Below are 17,888 nucleotides of genomic sequence, written 5' to 3'. Positions count from 1 at the left end.
TTCTTGTAGCATACAGACAGGAGCTTTTTCTTGAATGCACAGCACTTTCCACTGTCTGCGTGGCGATAGTCACCACGTTCTGTTCCATTGTATTGCAGGCCTGCTCCTGATCTGTCTGGAGTATCGCATGAGGGATGTCCAGGAGCATTCCGGGCCAACAGCTTGTTGGAGCCGTTCGTTTCAGCGGTATCTTCAGGCCACGTGAAGGGTAGCCCTTCTTCTCGTGAAGAGCAGACATCCCAGCATGGCAGCGATGCCTGGACCCTGTCCCAGTGCCCACTCAAGTCCCCCACCCCCGGGTCAGAAGCTACAGAGGATGAGGACATGTCTCGCACAGATAGCTACATCCAGGACCAGCACTTCATGGAGCTTCCATCCCTCCCTCTGGGGCGCGAGTTGTATCGCGTTCCCTTTCTTGACTGCGGGCCATTGCTGGCGCAGGGGGTGCCCACACATCCGTTATCGGAGCAGCTGGATCTGCTCGGTAACTCAGGGATGCAAACTGCAGGGGTTCATTCCAATCAGAGCAGTGGCCCGCCGAGGCTAGGGACAATTACCCATGGCACCATGACCTCTGAGGTGGATGGATGGAGGGACACCGACCAGCAGTGTTCCAGTGCAGAGGATGGGCAGGCCTCACCACAGCCTGCGCAGAATCAGAGGGATCCGGAGATCTCTTACCAGCATCAGCCAGGAGTTGAGGCTGCTCAACCATCTTGTCCTGATGGAAGCCATGAACCGTCCTCTGCTGGGGGACCAGATGCATCAGGCAGTGGCAATACCACAGGAACCGGGCTGGTAACTTCCATCACAAATACCCACACTCCCAACAATGGCAAGGATGATACTGCTATCGAGGTTTTGCCCAACAGAGGCAGCAAGGAGCAGGAGAGCCATATGTCTCCCGTGGTCTGCCCACTGAGCTGCACCGATTCGTTTATTACCCCTACCGTGGCAGCCCCCCTCTGCCAATCCACACCAACCAGCTACCCCTCGGGCCAGGGCAAGAGAGCAGTGGGTCACCAGCCTGAATCCTCCGGCCCCCTTGATTTTCTGTCGGCACCATGCTGTGAGGAGCTGGAGTCCCACAGCGCCAGCTGGGAGCCCGTGCAGTCTTCCCCAGGTACCAAACGGTCCCTGCTTCCCTTGGGCTACTTGGAGAAGGCGAGAGCCTCAAATCCAGTGATGCCCCTTAGCTTTGATAGCTTGGTGCTTCGTGGCCTGAGGGGGGTGTCTCCCCGTCAGCGAGCTTACAGTGCCATTGCTGACTCCCTCAATCACATGCTGGCCCAGAGCAGGGGACAGGACCTGGGTCGCTCGCCCAAGAGGAACATCGCAGTGGCCTTTGGAGCTGGGCCGAAGTCTGTCCAGACTGCTGGTCGGATCGGCCGCTGCTCGCAGGCAGGCACTGGGAGCGACAGCCAAGACCCCGCCTCAATCTGCAAACCTGACCGCTCTCCTTGCCTCCCAAAGGATGTTGGAAACTGCAGTGTCGACTCAATGGCGTCAGACAGTGCCAACAGTGAGGGTCTTCAGCCCGGCCACAGTGCAGCTGGCCTCTTGCAACAGGATGTCCTTCCAGACCCCAGCTCCAGCAATGGGCAGGAGGAGGACAGCTTGGAGCAGAACTCCAGTCTACCTGAGCACCGGATACTCTCTCCCTTCCCAGAACCACTCGTTGCAGATCACACCCACCAATTCGAGACGACTTTCACAGATGATGGCACGAATCCCCAGGCTAGCTCCCTGGACACCAGCCAAGCTGGTGAGCACACACTGACCGTGTCCGGCCATTCGTTGACCAGCCTGGAAGTGGATAACTACGTTCCCACTTGGGCACCATCATCATTGACTCCTGAAATCAACCACTTCAACATTGATGACCGAATTCCGGTAGGTCTTGGTTTTGATAGATAGATAGATAGATAGATAGATACTTTATTCATCCCCATGGGGAAATTCAACTTTTTTTCCAATGTCCCATACACTTGTTGTAGCAAAACTAATTACATACAATACTTAACTCAGTAAAAAAATATGATATGCATCTAAATCACTATCTCAAAAAGCATTAATAATAGCTTTTAAAAAGTTCTTAAGTCCTGGCAGTTGAATTGTAAAGCCTAATGGCATTGGGGAGTATTGACCTCTTCATCCTGTCTGAGGAGCATTGCATCGATAGTAACCTGTCGCTGAAACTGCTTCTCTGTCTCTGGATGGTGCTATGTAGATGATGTTCAGAGTTTTCCATAATTGACCGTAGCCTACTCAGCGCCCTTCGCTCAGCTACCGATGTTAAACTCTCCAGTACTTTGCCCACGACAGAGCCCGCCTTCCTTACCAGCTTATTAAGACGTGAGGCGTCCCTCTTCTTAATGCTTCCTCCCCAACACGCCACCACAAAGAAGAGGGCTCTCTCCACAACTGACCTATAGAACATCTTCAGCATCTCACTACAGACATTGAATGACGCCAACCTTCTAAGGAAGTACAGTCGACTCTGTGCCTTCCTGCACAAGGCATCTGTGTTGGCAGTCCAGTCTAGCTTCTCGTCTAACTGTACTCCCAGATATTTGTAGGTCTTAACCTGCTCCACACATTCTCCATTAATGATCACTGGCTCCATATGAGGCCTAGATCTCCTAAAGTCCACCACCATCTCCTTGGTCTTGGTGATATTGAGACGCAGGTAGTTTGAGTTGCACCATATCACAAAGCAGCCTTGGACTCTTTGCTGTCCTGGGGTGGAATGTCCCGTGTGCACAGTGTAAATCTGCTCCAACTCTGTCTCTTTGTCTCCCTGTCTCTCACTCTTCCTCTCTATCACATTCTGTCAAATACCCATATCACTTGTTTTCCATTTCTTTATTTAGAGGTACAACATGATAACAGATTCTTCTAGTCCAACGAGCCTGAGTTGCCCAATTACATCCATGTGACCAGTTAACCTACTAGCCCGTACTAAACTGAAGCACTCAGAGGAAAATCATGTGATTGTGGGGAAACGTACAAACTCCTTACAGGCAGCCGCGGGAATTGAACCTGGGTTTCTGGTGCTGTAACAGCATTACGCTAACTGCTAGTTTCTGTGCTGCTACAAGTTTCTTTTATTTTTAATTTAGTGATGCAGTGCAGGATAGCCCCTCCTGACCCTTTGACCAGCACAGCCCAGCAACCCCCTGACAACCCTGATTTAACCCTAACCAAATCATGGGAAAATTTACAATGACCAGACAATGACAATGACAGAGACTCTTTTCAGAGGACATTGGGATTGAACTTTGAACTCTGATGCCCCCGAGCTGTAAGAGTGTCGTGCTAACTGCTACGCTACCATTAGTAGCAGATTTTGTGGAGAAGTACAAATCGTGAGGATTCGTTGATTAATTATTCAATTTTTGATCTGTGGTCCGGTACTAAGGCCAGTACGTATTGCCCATCCCTTGCCAGCTGACATGCTGATGAGTTGGTGCCTTGAGCAACAGTTCTTGTGAAGGTGCCCCCACGGTACTCATGAACAATGAGCTCTTGCGCACCTTGTTGGTGGAGCTCACAGAGTGGAATGTACTGATGGAGTGTGCTGGTTACAGAGAAATTGGAATTGGTTTATTATTGTCACATGTACCAAGATACAGTGAAATACTTGTCTTGCATACTGTTCATACAGACAAATCATTACGCAGTGCATTGTGGTAGGACAAGGGAAAGATTCGGATTTACCTCTTGTACAGCACAACATACAGTGAAAGTCTGCTTTGTTAACAAGCAATACAACCAAGAGTGTGGTAAGGGCAGCCCAGAGCCCACGTAGCATGCCTACTTTGCTCAACACAACACAGAACAACGTGACAGAAACAACAACCACAACAACAGCAAAGCAAACCCCTTTCCCACTCACTCGCACACAGAGACAGGCCTCCAACCCAGAACAAAACAGTAACAATACAGAATAAAGTGTTACAGTTACAGAGAAAGAGCAGTGCAGGCAGACAGTGAGATGCAAGGTTAAACTGAGGTAGTTTGTGAGACCAAGATTCCATCTTGCATACTTGGAAGCCATTCAGGGGTCGGATAACAGCAGGATAGAAGCTGCCCTTGAACTTGGTGATCTGTTCTTTCAGACATTTGTATCTCCTGTCTGATGGGCACCCTATGCAAGCTTCCACATGGACAGGCGTGTCTGGGCCTTGCTGGTCGGTTCCCTCAGGGACTGTAGGTCAGGTGGGGGAGGGGAAGCTGTACAATCTGGTGGGACCAGGAGAGGGGTAAGGTGGGTGGGTGGGGGAGGTGGGATGAAGTAAGAAGCTAGGAGGTGGTAGGTGGAAGAGCTAAAGGGCTGAAGAAGGAGGAATCTGATGGGTGTGGACAGTAGACCATGGGACAACAAGTATTTGAATGAGCAGGGCATAGAGGGATGCAGAATTAATGCAGATGGGTCGGCACAAAGGTCAACATAGTTGTAATGCGCCAAAGGGCCTATTTCTGCAATGCACATCTCTATGATATAGGTGCAACAGCTGAACAGCTTTCTCCTGTCCTGTGTGAGATATCCCTCCTGTTGGGAGAGCTGGGAGAGGGTGCTCAGTGTTCCCAGGTTCCGTTCTGAAGGTGGGTAAAGTTTCAGCAAGGAGTGGGATTCAATAGCTCTGGCCTTTGGAAAGGAAGCGTTCTTCAGAATTTTGTATATGTGTCGCTCAAGATTTCCAGCATCTCAGAACCTCTTGTGGTTATGATTCACAGTCCTAAACCTGGACCCCCATTACTTGAGGTCCAATCTCATTGACCATGGGGTTTGAGCATAGGCAGTGAGGAGCAAAGGGGCAGAGAAACCGGAAGTGCTGCTGAGTGAAAACGTTGTGTTCTGATCTGGACCAGTGTGTGACCAGCACCCATGAGCTGTACTAGGCAAACTCCAATGGAAATGTCTGGCTAGTTCATCATCAAAGATCAGCTTTAATCACCATATATATTTACATGTATAAGGAAATGGCTGTGATGTGTTGGCACAGCAGGCAACAACAAAATACAACATTCAACAATTATAAAGAATTATTATATAAAAAAAGTTAAAAGTTTAAGTATGGATATGGAATAAAATACATAAATAACAGCATGTATTTATAATGTAAATAGCATTATTAAAAAGTTGAAGTATCTATAGTGCACAACAGTGACAAACTAACTAGAATGATTCATCCGATTAATTCCTGGGGTGGGAAGATATCATAAAGACATACAGTACCTGATGCTTTGCAGGAAAGCGATATCCATCATTAGGGACCCCCACCACCCATTACATGCTCTCTTCACAGGAAGATGATGTAGGAGCCTCAGGACTCGCACACCCAGGTTCAGGAGCAATTACTAACCCTCAACCATCAGGCTGTTGAACAAAAGGGGATAACTTCACTTGCTTCATCATTGAAGTATTCTCACAGCCAACAGACTCACTTTCCAGGAGTCTTCATCTCATGTTCTCAAAATTTATTGCTTATTTATTTATTATTCTTCATTTGTATTTGCACAGTCTGTTGCCTTCAGCACTCAGTTGAGCAGGCTAATTGGTAGTCTTTCATTGATTCTGTTATTCTGTATATTTATTGAGTATGCCCACAAGAAAATGAATCTCATGGTTGTATATGGTGACATATATTTCTAATTGGTCTGTTACTTTCCTTAGGTTTACCTCCGGAATCTGGGAATTAACCAGTCTCCCACCAGCATACTGGGATCTAGAGGGCTTTTGAAGGAGGTTGAATTCAATACCTCTGAACAGAAAATTCTGCAAGAAGCAGGGTTGGGAAGATTTTCGGTTGCAGAAGGTAAATACCTTATAAAGCAGTTACTGTATCTGCACAGAGGTATGCAGTGGGAGCATCCGCACTGGGTTGGTAGAGTGGGCTCAGACTGGGCCGATTCAGCGTGTCTTTGACAAACCTCTATGGGTGCACAGTGGGAAGTATCCTGATTGAATCAGTCAAATCAAGTGGTTTATTTCATTTAACTACATATATGTATATGATTTGTATAGCCATATAATGTATATAGAAGCGAGACTAAGTTTCTCCGAACTAGGGTCTAAAGCACGGTAGTACACATAACACAGAATAACTTATGAAGGTAAGGATAAAAATCAACAAATGATTCTCACATAAATAACAAACTAAAGTGCATTAATATTAAATATGGGAAGGTATGGAACAAATTAACCAGTGACACTTCAAATACGAAGTGGCAGATAATTCAGAAGTCTAATGGCTTGGGGGAAGAAAATGTTTCTCATCTTGATCGTTCTTGTTTTTATGCATCACAGTCTTCTGATTGCATCTCAGCCTAGTATGGAAGCACCAATGTTACCCCTGACCATCCAGGCCTGTCATCAGGAAGGAGCCTTGGGTTCCACACCAACAGGTTCAGGAACAGTTATCCTGCAGCCTTTAGTTCCTGAACCAGAGTGAAAAACTTCACTCAACACAGCACTGATCTGATTCTGCAACCTATGGACTCACTTTCAATGATTCTACAACTCATCTTCTCAGTATTATCTATCTACAGTGCATTGTAAAAGTATTCAGCCCCCAGCCCTTTGTTCACATAAATAAGTATTGCAATCTGGGATTTTGATCACATTAAATGAGATTTCTTATTTGTGAATCACATGCTCCTTTTTTCCACAGTAGAAACCAAAATAAAAAGGAAAATTGTAAAGCATGAAATACTGAAAATTCAAGAGCTGAAATGTTAACAGTTCAAAAGTATTCATCCTCCTTTGTTCAGTACTTAGTTGAACCACCTCTTGCAAAATTGCTCAAGCTGTGCCAGGTTGGTTGGGGAGTGGCAGTGGAGAGCAATCTTGAGGTTTTGCCAGAGATGTTTGATTGCATTATGATCAGGACTCTGACTAGGCCACTCAAGGACATCAATGTTATTAATTTGAAACCACTCCATGGTTGCTCTGGCTGTGTGCTTTGGGTCCTGCTGAAAGAAGAACTTTCTCCTCAGTTTAAGCTCTCTGACAGAGGGTATCAGGTTTTTATCCAGGATCTCTCTGTATTTAGCAGCATTCATCTTCCCATCAATCCTGACCAGATTTCCAGTCCCTCATGCTTAAAAGCATCTCCATAGTGTGATGCTACCTCCATCATACTTTATAGCAGGGATGGTATTACCTGGCTGATGAGCGATATTAGATTTTAGTCTCAACCACAAGACCTTCTTACACATATTTATGGTATCTTTTAAGTGATGCAAAATCTTGACAGGCAAGAATGTGCTTGGGCTTCTTCCTTACCACTCTTCAATAAATACCTGTTCAGTGCAAGGCCTTGGAGTTTATGAACTCATGAACTTCATCTCCAGTTGTAGCCACTGACTTCTGCACCTCACTCAGAGTGACTGTTGGTATCACAGTAGCCTTTCTTACCAGTACCATTCTTCTCTGGGGGCTAAGTTTAGATGGTTGGCCTGACCTATGCAGCGTAGTTGTAGTTTTATATTTTGTCCACTTTTTCATGATGGATTGCTCTGCACTCCAAGATATGTTAGGTGACTTTGAGATGGTCTTGTACCCTTCCACAGATTTGTGCATCTCTTATTATCATTTCCCTGACTTGCCTTGAATGGTCTTTTGTCTTCATTTTGGTTTGGTGTGTTGAAAATCTACCATATTGTTGGAGCTTATAGAGAGAGTGGGGGTATTCTTCTGAATTCATTGAAAACAGGTTATCTTCTTAATTTCTAAATCAGCAAATTGGATGAGTTGGTAAGGTAATAAACAATAAGATGGTAAATCCTACTTCAATAGATTTTAAATTTAGGAAATGAGACAGTGCGAAACAGTGGGGACTGAATACTTTTCAAGGCACTGTGACTATCTAGTCGTTTTTTTTGCACATTGGTAATTTGTCATTGTTGTTTGTCTGTAGTTTTTCATTGATTCTATTGTAGTTTTTTGTTCTTCTGTGAGTACCTGCAAGAAAAGGAATCTCTGGGTAGTATATTGTGACATACATGTACTATGATAATAAATTTACTCTGAGCATTTAAGACTGTGACCATTCACCTTATCTGTGCCTGTGATAACTATATGAGCCTCTGTCCGGTCTCAGCTCCTTTACCTCGAGGGAAAACAGTTCCAGCCTATCTAATCTCTCCTTGTAACTCAAACACTCCAGTCTCAACTGCTATTGCTGCTTGCCTTGGGTTCACCTGATGAAGGAACAAATGATTCCTTTAATGACATAGACAATGCTGGAGGAAATCCAGGGTATATTTAAAGTAGAGGATGATGGGTCCTTGATTAGTCAGAAAGTCAAAGATTATGAGGAGAAGGCGGGGAATAGGGTTGATAGTAAAAATGAATCAGCTATGATAGAATGGTGGAGTAGATTTGATGGGCTGAATGGTCTAATTCTGCTCCTATGTCTTATGGTCTAATTTAGCAAGTCAGGTAGCATCAATGGAAAGGAATAAACAGTTGATTTTCCTGGCTGATCATCAGATTCAGTTTCATTTAATTATCACATAATGTGTTGTTTGCATTAACAACCAATACAACCTAAGGATGTGCTGGGAGCAGCCTGCAAATTCCATCAGGACTGGAAAGGAAGGGGCCAGAAGCCAGAATGTGTGGGGAGGGGAAGGACTACAAGCTGGCAGGTGATAGGTGAGATCAGGTGAGGGGGAAGATGGGTAGGTGGGGGAGGTGAGATGAAGTGAGCATTTTGCTGAGTTCCTCTAACATTTAGTGTGTGTTGCACGAGATTTCTAGCATCTGCAGAATCACCTTTGTAAATGATATCCCAACTTGCTAATATGTGTGCGGTGGACTGAACCAAGCTCTCTGAATCTCTCCATTCTTAGTTTAACCTCATTCATAATTGGTGGGAAGAGGATCAGCTTTTATTTAAAGATGGGGACCTCTGGGATGCCCTGACTGGGTAATGTAGCAGCAGTGTAATGTTTACAGCGCAAGCTGTAAGGTTGGGATTCGTTTCCCACTGCTGTCTGTAAGGAGTTTATACATTCTCCTCATGACTGTGTGAGATTTCTCCCACGTTCCAAACATGTACAGGTTAGAGTTGTGGGCATGCTATGTTGGCGATACTTGCGGGCTTCTCTCAGCACATCTTGGACTGTGTTGGTCATTGAGATACTGGTAATTCAGAGCAACATAAAATACTGAAAGAACTCAGCAGGTCCGGCAGCATCTAAGGAAAAGGGTAAACAGCAGAAGTTTCTGGCTGAGACCCTTCATTACTCTGAAACATTGACTGTTTATTAATTTCCAGAAAAGATGCTGCCTGACCCTCTGAGTCCTCCAGTATTTTGTGTGTGTTGTTCAAGAAGATCTTATCTTATCTTTTTCTTAATTTGCAGAAGTCTCTGCAAAGGACCGTGATTCTGTCTGCACTTTCTATTCGGATGTCCTGACCCACAGCACTTCTATTACCTTGGGCGTGGAGACAGGCCAGAATACTCCCGGTCCAGGTGGCCCATTACTTGGGGTGGCTGAGATGAAGGGGCTGGAACCATGCCCCCCCGGGTCCAACAGCAGCACCTGGCACCCAGTTCAGGCTCTGCCTAACCCAAAGGACTCACTGGGTTATGACGGTGTTCGTGACTCAGAAGCTGTCTCCCTCAACCGATTGGAGAATGCTACTGCCAGTTCTCTGCTGCTCTGCTCCTCGCCCGGAGGCAGGGGGGTGCTCGCTGTTCCTGTCGCAGACCCGGGTGCGACAGAGACCCCTCTACCAAGTCCAGGGGGCTGCCGAACCTACCATCTCCACTGCAGCCACGTGCCTCGGCAAGATGACTCCTTCATCGGGTCGAAGACATTGAGTGAGATCCGCAGGCTGCTGGGTGGAGAGAGGGTGACGAATTCTGGCCAGGATGAGGCCACTGAGCTGGGGTATGATGAAAAAGAGGAGCCCCTCTGTCAGTGGAACCAGTCTAAGCCCCTGACCCAGAGGTCAGAGGCTGAAGTGGGGGCTGTCCGCGTGCACCCTCCCACTGGCGGTAATCCCAAGGGTACCATCTCCTCACTGCCGATGGAGGTAGAGCCGGTCTCCGTGAGACGCTCAAGCAGGGTTGAGCCTGAGGGTTGCAGTGGGGCAAACCTGGGCCGTGTGGTGCCCAAACCAGATCCAGGGCACCATAGCCCAGACTCCCCCCAACTCACCACCTCTACCTCCCATAGTCAAGCAGTTCCTTGCCTCCCCGGCCAGCCCAGCAGAGCCTGGGCACCCATTAGCAATCCTGAGTTGGGCGATTCGGTGGACAGCAGCCACGTGGACATCCCTGATGCCCGAGAGACCAACCCACTGGCAGTATGCCATTCTGCAGCATTGGCAAGAAACTTCAGCCCTGCTGTACAGACCATGGACCCTACTATACCAGGTATAGCTCTGTTGTTGTTGTTATTATTAGAGGTACAGTATAGTAACAGACCCTTCCAGCCCAATGAGCCCACACTACCCAATTATACATGAGACCACTTAACCTTGTACGTCTGTGGAACGTGGGGGGAAACTGGAGCATCTGGAGGTTACGGGGAGGCTGTACGGACTTTTTACAAACAGTGGAGGGCATTAAACCTGAGTTGCTGGCACCATAATAACATTATGATACTGTGCTGCCCCATGTCTACAAGGTCAGGCGGTTCAGTGGTGGTAGGGGGTTGCTCAATGTTACAAGCTGAAACTCTGCCTCAAGGTTGAGGGTGTAGAGGGTAGGTAGTCAATATTTGGCAGCACAATAGGGTGAGACAGAACTGGAGGAACTCAGCAGTTCAGGCAGCATCTGTCAGTTAAAGCAGCTTTGACATTTCAAATCAATCCCTTCCTTCTGATTCCCCCTTCCTTAATATAGAACAGCTCAGGGCCGTCGACCCACCATGTTGTGCTCATTCTTTTAACATACTGTAAAATCAGTCTAACCCTTCCCTCCATTTTTCTAATATTCATGTGCCTATCTGAGAACTTTTTAAATGGCCCCTAATGTACCTGGTGCTGCCAGCACCCCTGGCTGCATGTTTTACGCAACCACTTTCTGTGTTTTGAGCAGAGTAGACGAAGGAGATGCAGTAGATGTGGTGTACTTGGATTTTCAGAAGGCCACAGATGAGGCTGCTTAGCAAGTTAAGAGCCCATGGAATTACAAGGAAGTTACTAGCATGGGTGGAGCATTGGCTAGTCGGCAGAAAACAGAGAGTGGGAATAAAAGGATCCTATTCTGGCTGGCTGCCGGTTACCAGTGGAGTTCCACAGGGGTTGATGTTGGAACCACTGCTTTTTACGATGTATGTCAATGATTTGGACTATGAGATTAATGGATTTGTAGTTAACTTTGCCAATGATACAAAGATAGGTGGAGGAGTGGGTAGTGGGTAGGAGTGGGTAGGAAACAGAGAGCCTGCAGAGAGACTTGGATAGTTTAGGGGATTGGGTAAAGAAGTGGCAAATGTAATACAATGTTGGAAAGTATATGGTCATGCACTTTGGTGGAAGAAATAAATGGGCCAGAGTTTTATTTAGATGGGGAGAGAATTCAAAATGCAGAGAGGGCGCCCTTGTGCAAGATACCCTGAAGGTTAACCTCCAGGTTGAGTCAGTTGTAAAGAGGGTGAATTAAATGTTGGCATTCATTTCTAGAGGTATAGAATATAAAAGCAGGGATGTGATGTTGAGCACAAACATGAGGAAATCTGCAGATGCTGGAAGTTTAAACAACACACAAAATTGCTGGTAGAATGCAGCAGGCCAGGCAGCATCTGTAGGAAGAAGCACAGTTGATGTTTTGGGCCGAGACCCTTCGTCAGGACTAACTGAAAGAAGAGATACTAAGAGGTTTGAAAGTGGGAGGGGGAGATCCGAAATGACAGGAGGGGGAGGGATGAAGCTAAGAGCTGGAAAGTTGATTGGCAAAAGGGGTACACAGCTGGAGAAGGGAAAGGATCATTGGATGGGAGGACTAGGGAGAAAGAAAGGGGGAGGGGAGCACCAGAGGGAGATGGAGAGCAGGCAAGGAGTGATTGTGAGAGGGGCAGAGAGAGAAAAAAGAGAGAGGAAAGGGGGGGAGTAATAAATAAATAAGGGATGGGGTAAGAAGTGGAGGAGGGGCATTAACGGAAGTTAGAGAAATCAATGTTCATGCCATCAGGTTGGAGGCTACCCAGATGGAATATGTGTTGTTCCTCCAACCTGAGTGTGGCTTCATCTTGACTGTAGAGGAGGCCATGGATAGACATATCAGAATGGGAATGGGACGTGGAATTAAAATGTGTGGCCACTGGGAGATCCTGCTTTCTCTGGCGGACAGAGCGTAGGTGTTCAGTGAAACAGTCTCCCAGTCTGCGTCAGGTCTCACCAATATATAGAAGGCTGTACCGGGAGCACTGGACGCAGTATATCAAACCAGCCAACTCACAGGTGAAGTGTTGCCTCACCTGGAAGGACTGTCTGGGGCCCTAAATGGTGGTGAGGGAGGAAGTGTAAGATGTAGCACTTGTTCCGTTTACAAGGATAAGTGCCAGGAGGGAGACCAATGGAAAGGGATGGGGGGGGACGAATGGACAAGGGAGTCGTGTAGGAAGTGATCCCTGCGGAAAGCAGAAAGGAGAGGGAAGGAAAGATGTGCTTGGTGGTGGGATCCAGTTGGAGGTGGCGGAAGTTATGGAGATTTATACGTTGGACCTGGAGGCTGGTGGGGTGGTAGGAGAGGACAAGGGGAACCCTATCCCTAGTGGGGTGGTGGGAGGATGGGGTGAGAGCAGATCTGCGTGAAATGGGAGAGATGCGTTTGAGAGCAGAGTTGATGGTGGAGGAAGGGAAGCCCCTTTCTTTCAAAAAGGAAGACGTCTCCTTTGTCCTGGAATGAAAAGCCTCATCCTGAGAGCAGATGCGGCAGAGACGGAGGAATTGCGAGAAGGGGATGGCATTTTTGCAGGAGACAGGGTGGGAAGAGGAATAGCCCAGGTAGCTGTGAGAGTCAGTAGGCTTATAGTAGATAGCAGTAGATAAGCTGTCTCCAGAGATAGAGACTGAAAGATCAAGAAAGGGGAGGGAGGTGTTGGAAAATGGACTGGATAAACTTTAGGGTAGGGTGAAAGTTGGAGGCAAAGTTAATGAAGTTAATGAGCTCAGCATGCGTGCAAGAGGCAGCGCCAATGCAGTTGTCAATGTAGCAAAGGAAAAGAGGGGGACGGATACCCGTATAGACTTGGAACATTGACTTTTCCACAAAGCCAACAAAAAGGCAGGCATAACTGGGACCCATATGGGTATCCTTTGGTTTGGAGAAAGTGGGAGGAGCCAAAGGAGAAATTATTAAGAGTAAGGACTAATTCCACTAGACAGAGGAGAGTGGTGGTAGAGGGGAATCAAAAAAGAAGCGGAGAGCTTTGAGAGCTTCCAGGTGGGGGATGGAGGTATTTAGGGACTGGACATCCATGGTGAAAATAAGATGGTGGGGGCCAGGGAACTTAACCATAGAACATTACAGCGCAGAAATAGGCCTTTTGGCCCTTCTTGGCTGTGCTGAGATCATTGAAAAAATTCAAAGCGTGAGAAGTGTCACGAACATACGTGGGAAGGGATTCAGCAAGGGGGGATAAAACAGTGTTGAGGTATGCAGAAATGAGTTCAGTGGGGCAGGAGCAAGCTGAGACAATGGGTCTACCTGGACAGGCAGGTATGTGGATCTTGGGTAGGAGGTAGAAACAGGAAGTGTGGGGTGTGGGGACTATGAGGTTGGTGGCCGTGGATGGGAGATCCCCAGAGCTGATAAGGTTGGAGATGGTGTGGGAGACAATGGCCTGGTCCTCCTTGGTAGGGTCATGGTCAAGGGGTAAATAAGAGCAGGTATCAGCGAGTTGTCGCTGTGCCTCGGCCAGGTAGAGGTCAGTACACCAGACTACAACATCCCATCCTCCCGCCACCCCACTAGGGATAGGGTTCCCTTTGTCCTCACCTACCACCCCACCAGCTTCTGGGTCCAACATATAATTCTCCGTAACTTCCGCCACCTTCAACAGCACATCTTTCCTTGCCCCCGCCCTATCCCTTCCCACTGATCTCCCTCCCGGCACTTACCCTTGTAAGCAGAACAAGTGCTACACCTGCCCTTACACTTCCTCCCTCACCACCATTCAGGGCCCCAGACAGTCCTTCCAGGTGAGGCGACACTTCACCTGTGAGTTGGCTGGTGTGGTATACTGTGTCTGGTGCTCCTGGTGTGGCCTTTTATATATTGGTGAGACCCAACGCAGACTGGGAGACTGTTTCGCTGAACACTTATTCTCTGTCCGCCAGAGAGAGCAGGATCTCCCAGAGGCCACACATTTTCATTCCATGTTCCATTCCCATTCTGATATGTGTTTCCATGGCCTCCTCTACTGTCAAGATGAAGCCACACTCAGGTTGGAGGAACAACACCTTATATTCCGACTGGGTAGTCTCCAACCTGATGGCACGAGCATTGATTTCTCTAACTTCTGTTAATGCCTCTCCTCCCCTTCTTGCCCCATACCTATTTATTTATTATTTCCCCCCTCTCTTTTTTTCTCTCCCTCTGCCCCTCTCATAATCACTCCTTGCCTGCTCTTCATCTCCCTGTGATGCTCCCCTCCCTCTTTCTTTCTCCCTAGGCTTCTTGTCCCATGAATCTTTCTCTTCTCCAGCTGTGTATCCATTTTGCCAATCAACTTTTGAGGTCTTAGCTTCATTCCTCCCCCTCCTGTCTTTTTCTATCATTTCAGATTTCCCCCTCCCCCTCCGACTTTCAGATCTCTTACTACCTCTTCTTTCGGTTAGTCCTGATGAAGGGTCACAGCCCGAAACGTCAACTGTGATTTTTCCTATAGATACTGCCTGGCCTGCTGCATTCCACCAGCATTTTGTGTGTGTTGATGTGATGTTGAGGCTCTATAAGGCACTTGTGAGACTACACTTGGAGTATTGTGTGCAGTTTTGGGCTCCTTATTTTAGAAAGGATGTACTGACATTGGAGAGGGTTCAGAAATGATTCACAAGAATAATTCCAGGAATGAAAGGGTTACCGTATGAGGAACGTCTGGCAGCTCTTGGGTTGTATTCCCTGGAGTTTAGGAGAATGAGGGGGGATCTCATAGAAACATTCCGAATGTTAAAAGGCCTGAACAGATTAGATATGGCAAAGTTGTTTCCTGTAGTAGGGAGTCTAGGACAAGAGGGCACGATTTCAGGATTGAAGGATGTTCATTTAGAACAGAGATGCGGAGAAATTACTTCAGTCAGAGGGTGGTGCATCTGTGGAATTTGTTGCCATGAGCAGCTCTGGAGGCCAAATCATTAAGGCAGAGATAGATAGGTTCTTGATTAGCAGGGCATCAAAGGGTATGGGGTGAAAGCAGGGGAGTAGGGATGACTGGAAGAATTGTATCAGCCCATGATTGAATGGCTTCTGCTCCTGTATCTTATGGTCTTATTATTGTTGGTTTAAATGAATTACACATTGTATGTACAAATATGTTAAATACATAAATTATCATTCTACCATGTGATATGTGTTTGCCTCACTTAAAGTAAACACAGTTAGGCTCGCATTCCTGGATTCCTGTGTCTTCAGTTGAATTAGTTTAATGTTTTGAAGTTACAAATCATAACACCTTGTCTTTGCCATTTCCACCCATGGAAAAAGTCTCTGGCTGTCCACTCGATCTTGATCTTCTGTGAAGTCACCTCTCATCCTCCTTCACTCCAAAGAGTAAAGCCTCAGCTCCCTCATCCTGTCTTCATAAGAGACACTCTAATCCAGGCAGCGTCCTGGTAAATCAATTTCCTGTCAGATTCCATAATCTGCAGCTCTTGTTGTCTCTACCAATTACCCACCAGCTCTGTCACTATCTACACCTCTCCCACCCAGGGGGCAAAGATTTAAAGTAAGAAGGTAGCGATTTAACAGGAACCTGAGAGGCAACTTTCTCATCCAGTGAGTGGTCAGTTTATGGAATAAGCTGCCAAAGGAAGTGGTTGAGACAGGTACATAAGCATTTAAAAGACACTTGAACAGGTACATGACCAAGTTTAGAAGTATATGACTAAACAAATGGGACCAACTTGGATGGGCATCTTGGTCAATAGACAATAGATGCATGAGTAGGCCATTCGGCCCTTTGAGCCAGCACCGCCATTCAATGTGATCATGGCTGATCATACACAATCAGTACCCCGTTCCTGCCTTCTCCCCATATCCCTTGACTTCGCTATCTTTAAGAGCTCTATCTAACTCTTTCTTGAAAGCATCCAGAGAATTGGCTTCCACTGCCTTCTGAGGCAGAGCATTCCATAGATCCACAACACTCTGGGTGAAAAAGTTTTTCCTCAACTCTGTTCTAAATGGCCTACCCCTTATTCTGAAACTGTGGCCTCTGGTTCAGGACTCCCCCAACATCGGGAACATGTTTCCTGCCTCTAGCATATCCAATCCCTTAATAATCTTATATGTTTCAATCAGATCCCCTATCATCCTTCTAAATTCCAGTGTATACAAGCCCACCAATTGGATTGGTTGGGCTGAAGGGCCTGTTTTTGAGCTGAATGAGTCTGAGTGTCCTAATCACATTGGGCCTGGTCCAGTAAACAGGAGGCTTTGTCTGTTGGAATAGTGGCCTGCCTTCAGAAACCTTGCTGCATATTTTCCTTACTTGAGGGACAACAGACTAAGTCTGTAGAGAGACTCTCTGCTGCTATTGAGGGTAGGCTTGTTCCTTTCATACCAAGACTGATCTCAGTGTTTGGGTCAAAGGAATTTGCTGGAAGGATAAAAATAGAGGCTTCTCATTTACCCAGCTCCAGATGTTTAATATCTAACTTTGCTGCTAAGAGTCACAACTCTGTGGTGTCATCTCTGTTCATCTAGGTGGTGAAGAAACAAAGAGGTCAGCGCAGACTCTCGACCCACTCTCAATGCTTGATGAGGAAGACCGCAGAAAGATTGAAGAAATCAAAGCAGAGCTACTTCAGAAAGCAAAGACTTCCATTGGCCTCCAGGTAGGTTTGAGAAAGCCTCCAACTTCAGGCTGCTGGACATTCATGGAGGTGTTTAATGGGAGGATACAGACGGAACTTCACTCTACACTCTTCAGGGTGGTAAAGAAGACATATGGTTTGTTGGTCTTCATTAGTCAGAGTGAGTTGAAGAGCCTCGATAATGTTATAGCTCTATAAAACTCAGTTTAAACCACACTTAGAGTATCATGTTCTGTTCTGGTCACCTGATTATATGGAAGCTTTAGAGAGGGCGCAGAGGAGATATACCAGGATGCCGACTGGATTGGAAAACACGCTTTATGAGGATAGCTATGGCTTTTCTCTTTGGAATGAAGGATGATGAGAGGTGACTTGAAGTTGATAGGATAATTAGGTCGACTGGACAGCCAGAGACATTTTCCCCAGGGTGGAAATGGCTAATACAAGGAGGCATAATTTTAAGGTGATTGGAGGAAAGTATGTTGGAGGTAATTTTATTTTTTACACAGTGTGGTGGGTGTGTAGAAAGTTTCTTATGTTTCCTATAGTGGGGGAGTCTAGGACCAGAGGGGCACAGCCTGAGAATAGGAAAAAAAATCCTTTAGAACATAGATGGGAGGAATTATTTTAGCCAGAGAGTGATTTCCACAAATTAACCATTGCCTCAGATGGCTCTGGTGACTAAGTCATTGGGTATATTTAGAGTAGAGGTTGGTGTCAAAGGTTACAGAGAGAAGGCAGGAGAATGGGATTAAGAGAGATAATAAATCAGCCACGATGGAAAGGTGGAGTGTAGACTCAATGGCCTAATTCTGCTTCTGTGTCTATTGGAAGGTGCTGCCAGGAGTGTGGCAGAGGCAGATATATTAAGGACATTTGACA

At 46.6% G+C, this 17,888-nt stretch overlaps 1 protein-coding gene across 5 annotated transcripts in view; it reads left to right on the top strand.

The window, feature by feature from the left end:
- Nucleotides 1-17,888, top strand: part of LOC140726095 (uncharacterized) — a 76,896-nt gene that overhangs the window by 25,873 nt on the left and 33,135 nt on the right. For 4 of the 5 annotated variants that reach the window (XM_073042046.1, XM_073042045.1, XM_073042044.1 and 1 more), the window contains exons 5-8: nucleotides 99-1,893; nucleotides 5,681-5,822; nucleotides 9,379-10,398; nucleotides 16,897-17,027. In XM_073042046.1, the coding sequence (XP_072898147.1) occupies nucleotides 99-1,893; nucleotides 5,681-5,822; nucleotides 9,379-10,398; nucleotides 16,897-17,027 (3,088 nt within the window). The remainder of the gene's footprint in view (nucleotides 1-98; nucleotides 1,894-5,680; nucleotides 5,823-9,378; nucleotides 10,399-16,896; nucleotides 17,028-17,888) is intronic. The other variant, XM_073042047.1, reaches the window with a different exon arrangement.

Source organism: Hemitrygon akajei, chromosome 4 (assembly GCF_048418815.1).
Source record: "Hemitrygon akajei chromosome 4, sHemAka1.3, whole genome shotgun sequence".
NCBI classification, from domain to species: domain Eukaryota; kingdom Metazoa; phylum Chordata; class Chondrichthyes; order Myliobatiformes; family Dasyatidae; genus Hemitrygon; species Hemitrygon akajei.
Note: the sequence above shows the minus strand (reverse complement) of the source record. Positions and strands in the feature narration are given on the sequence as shown.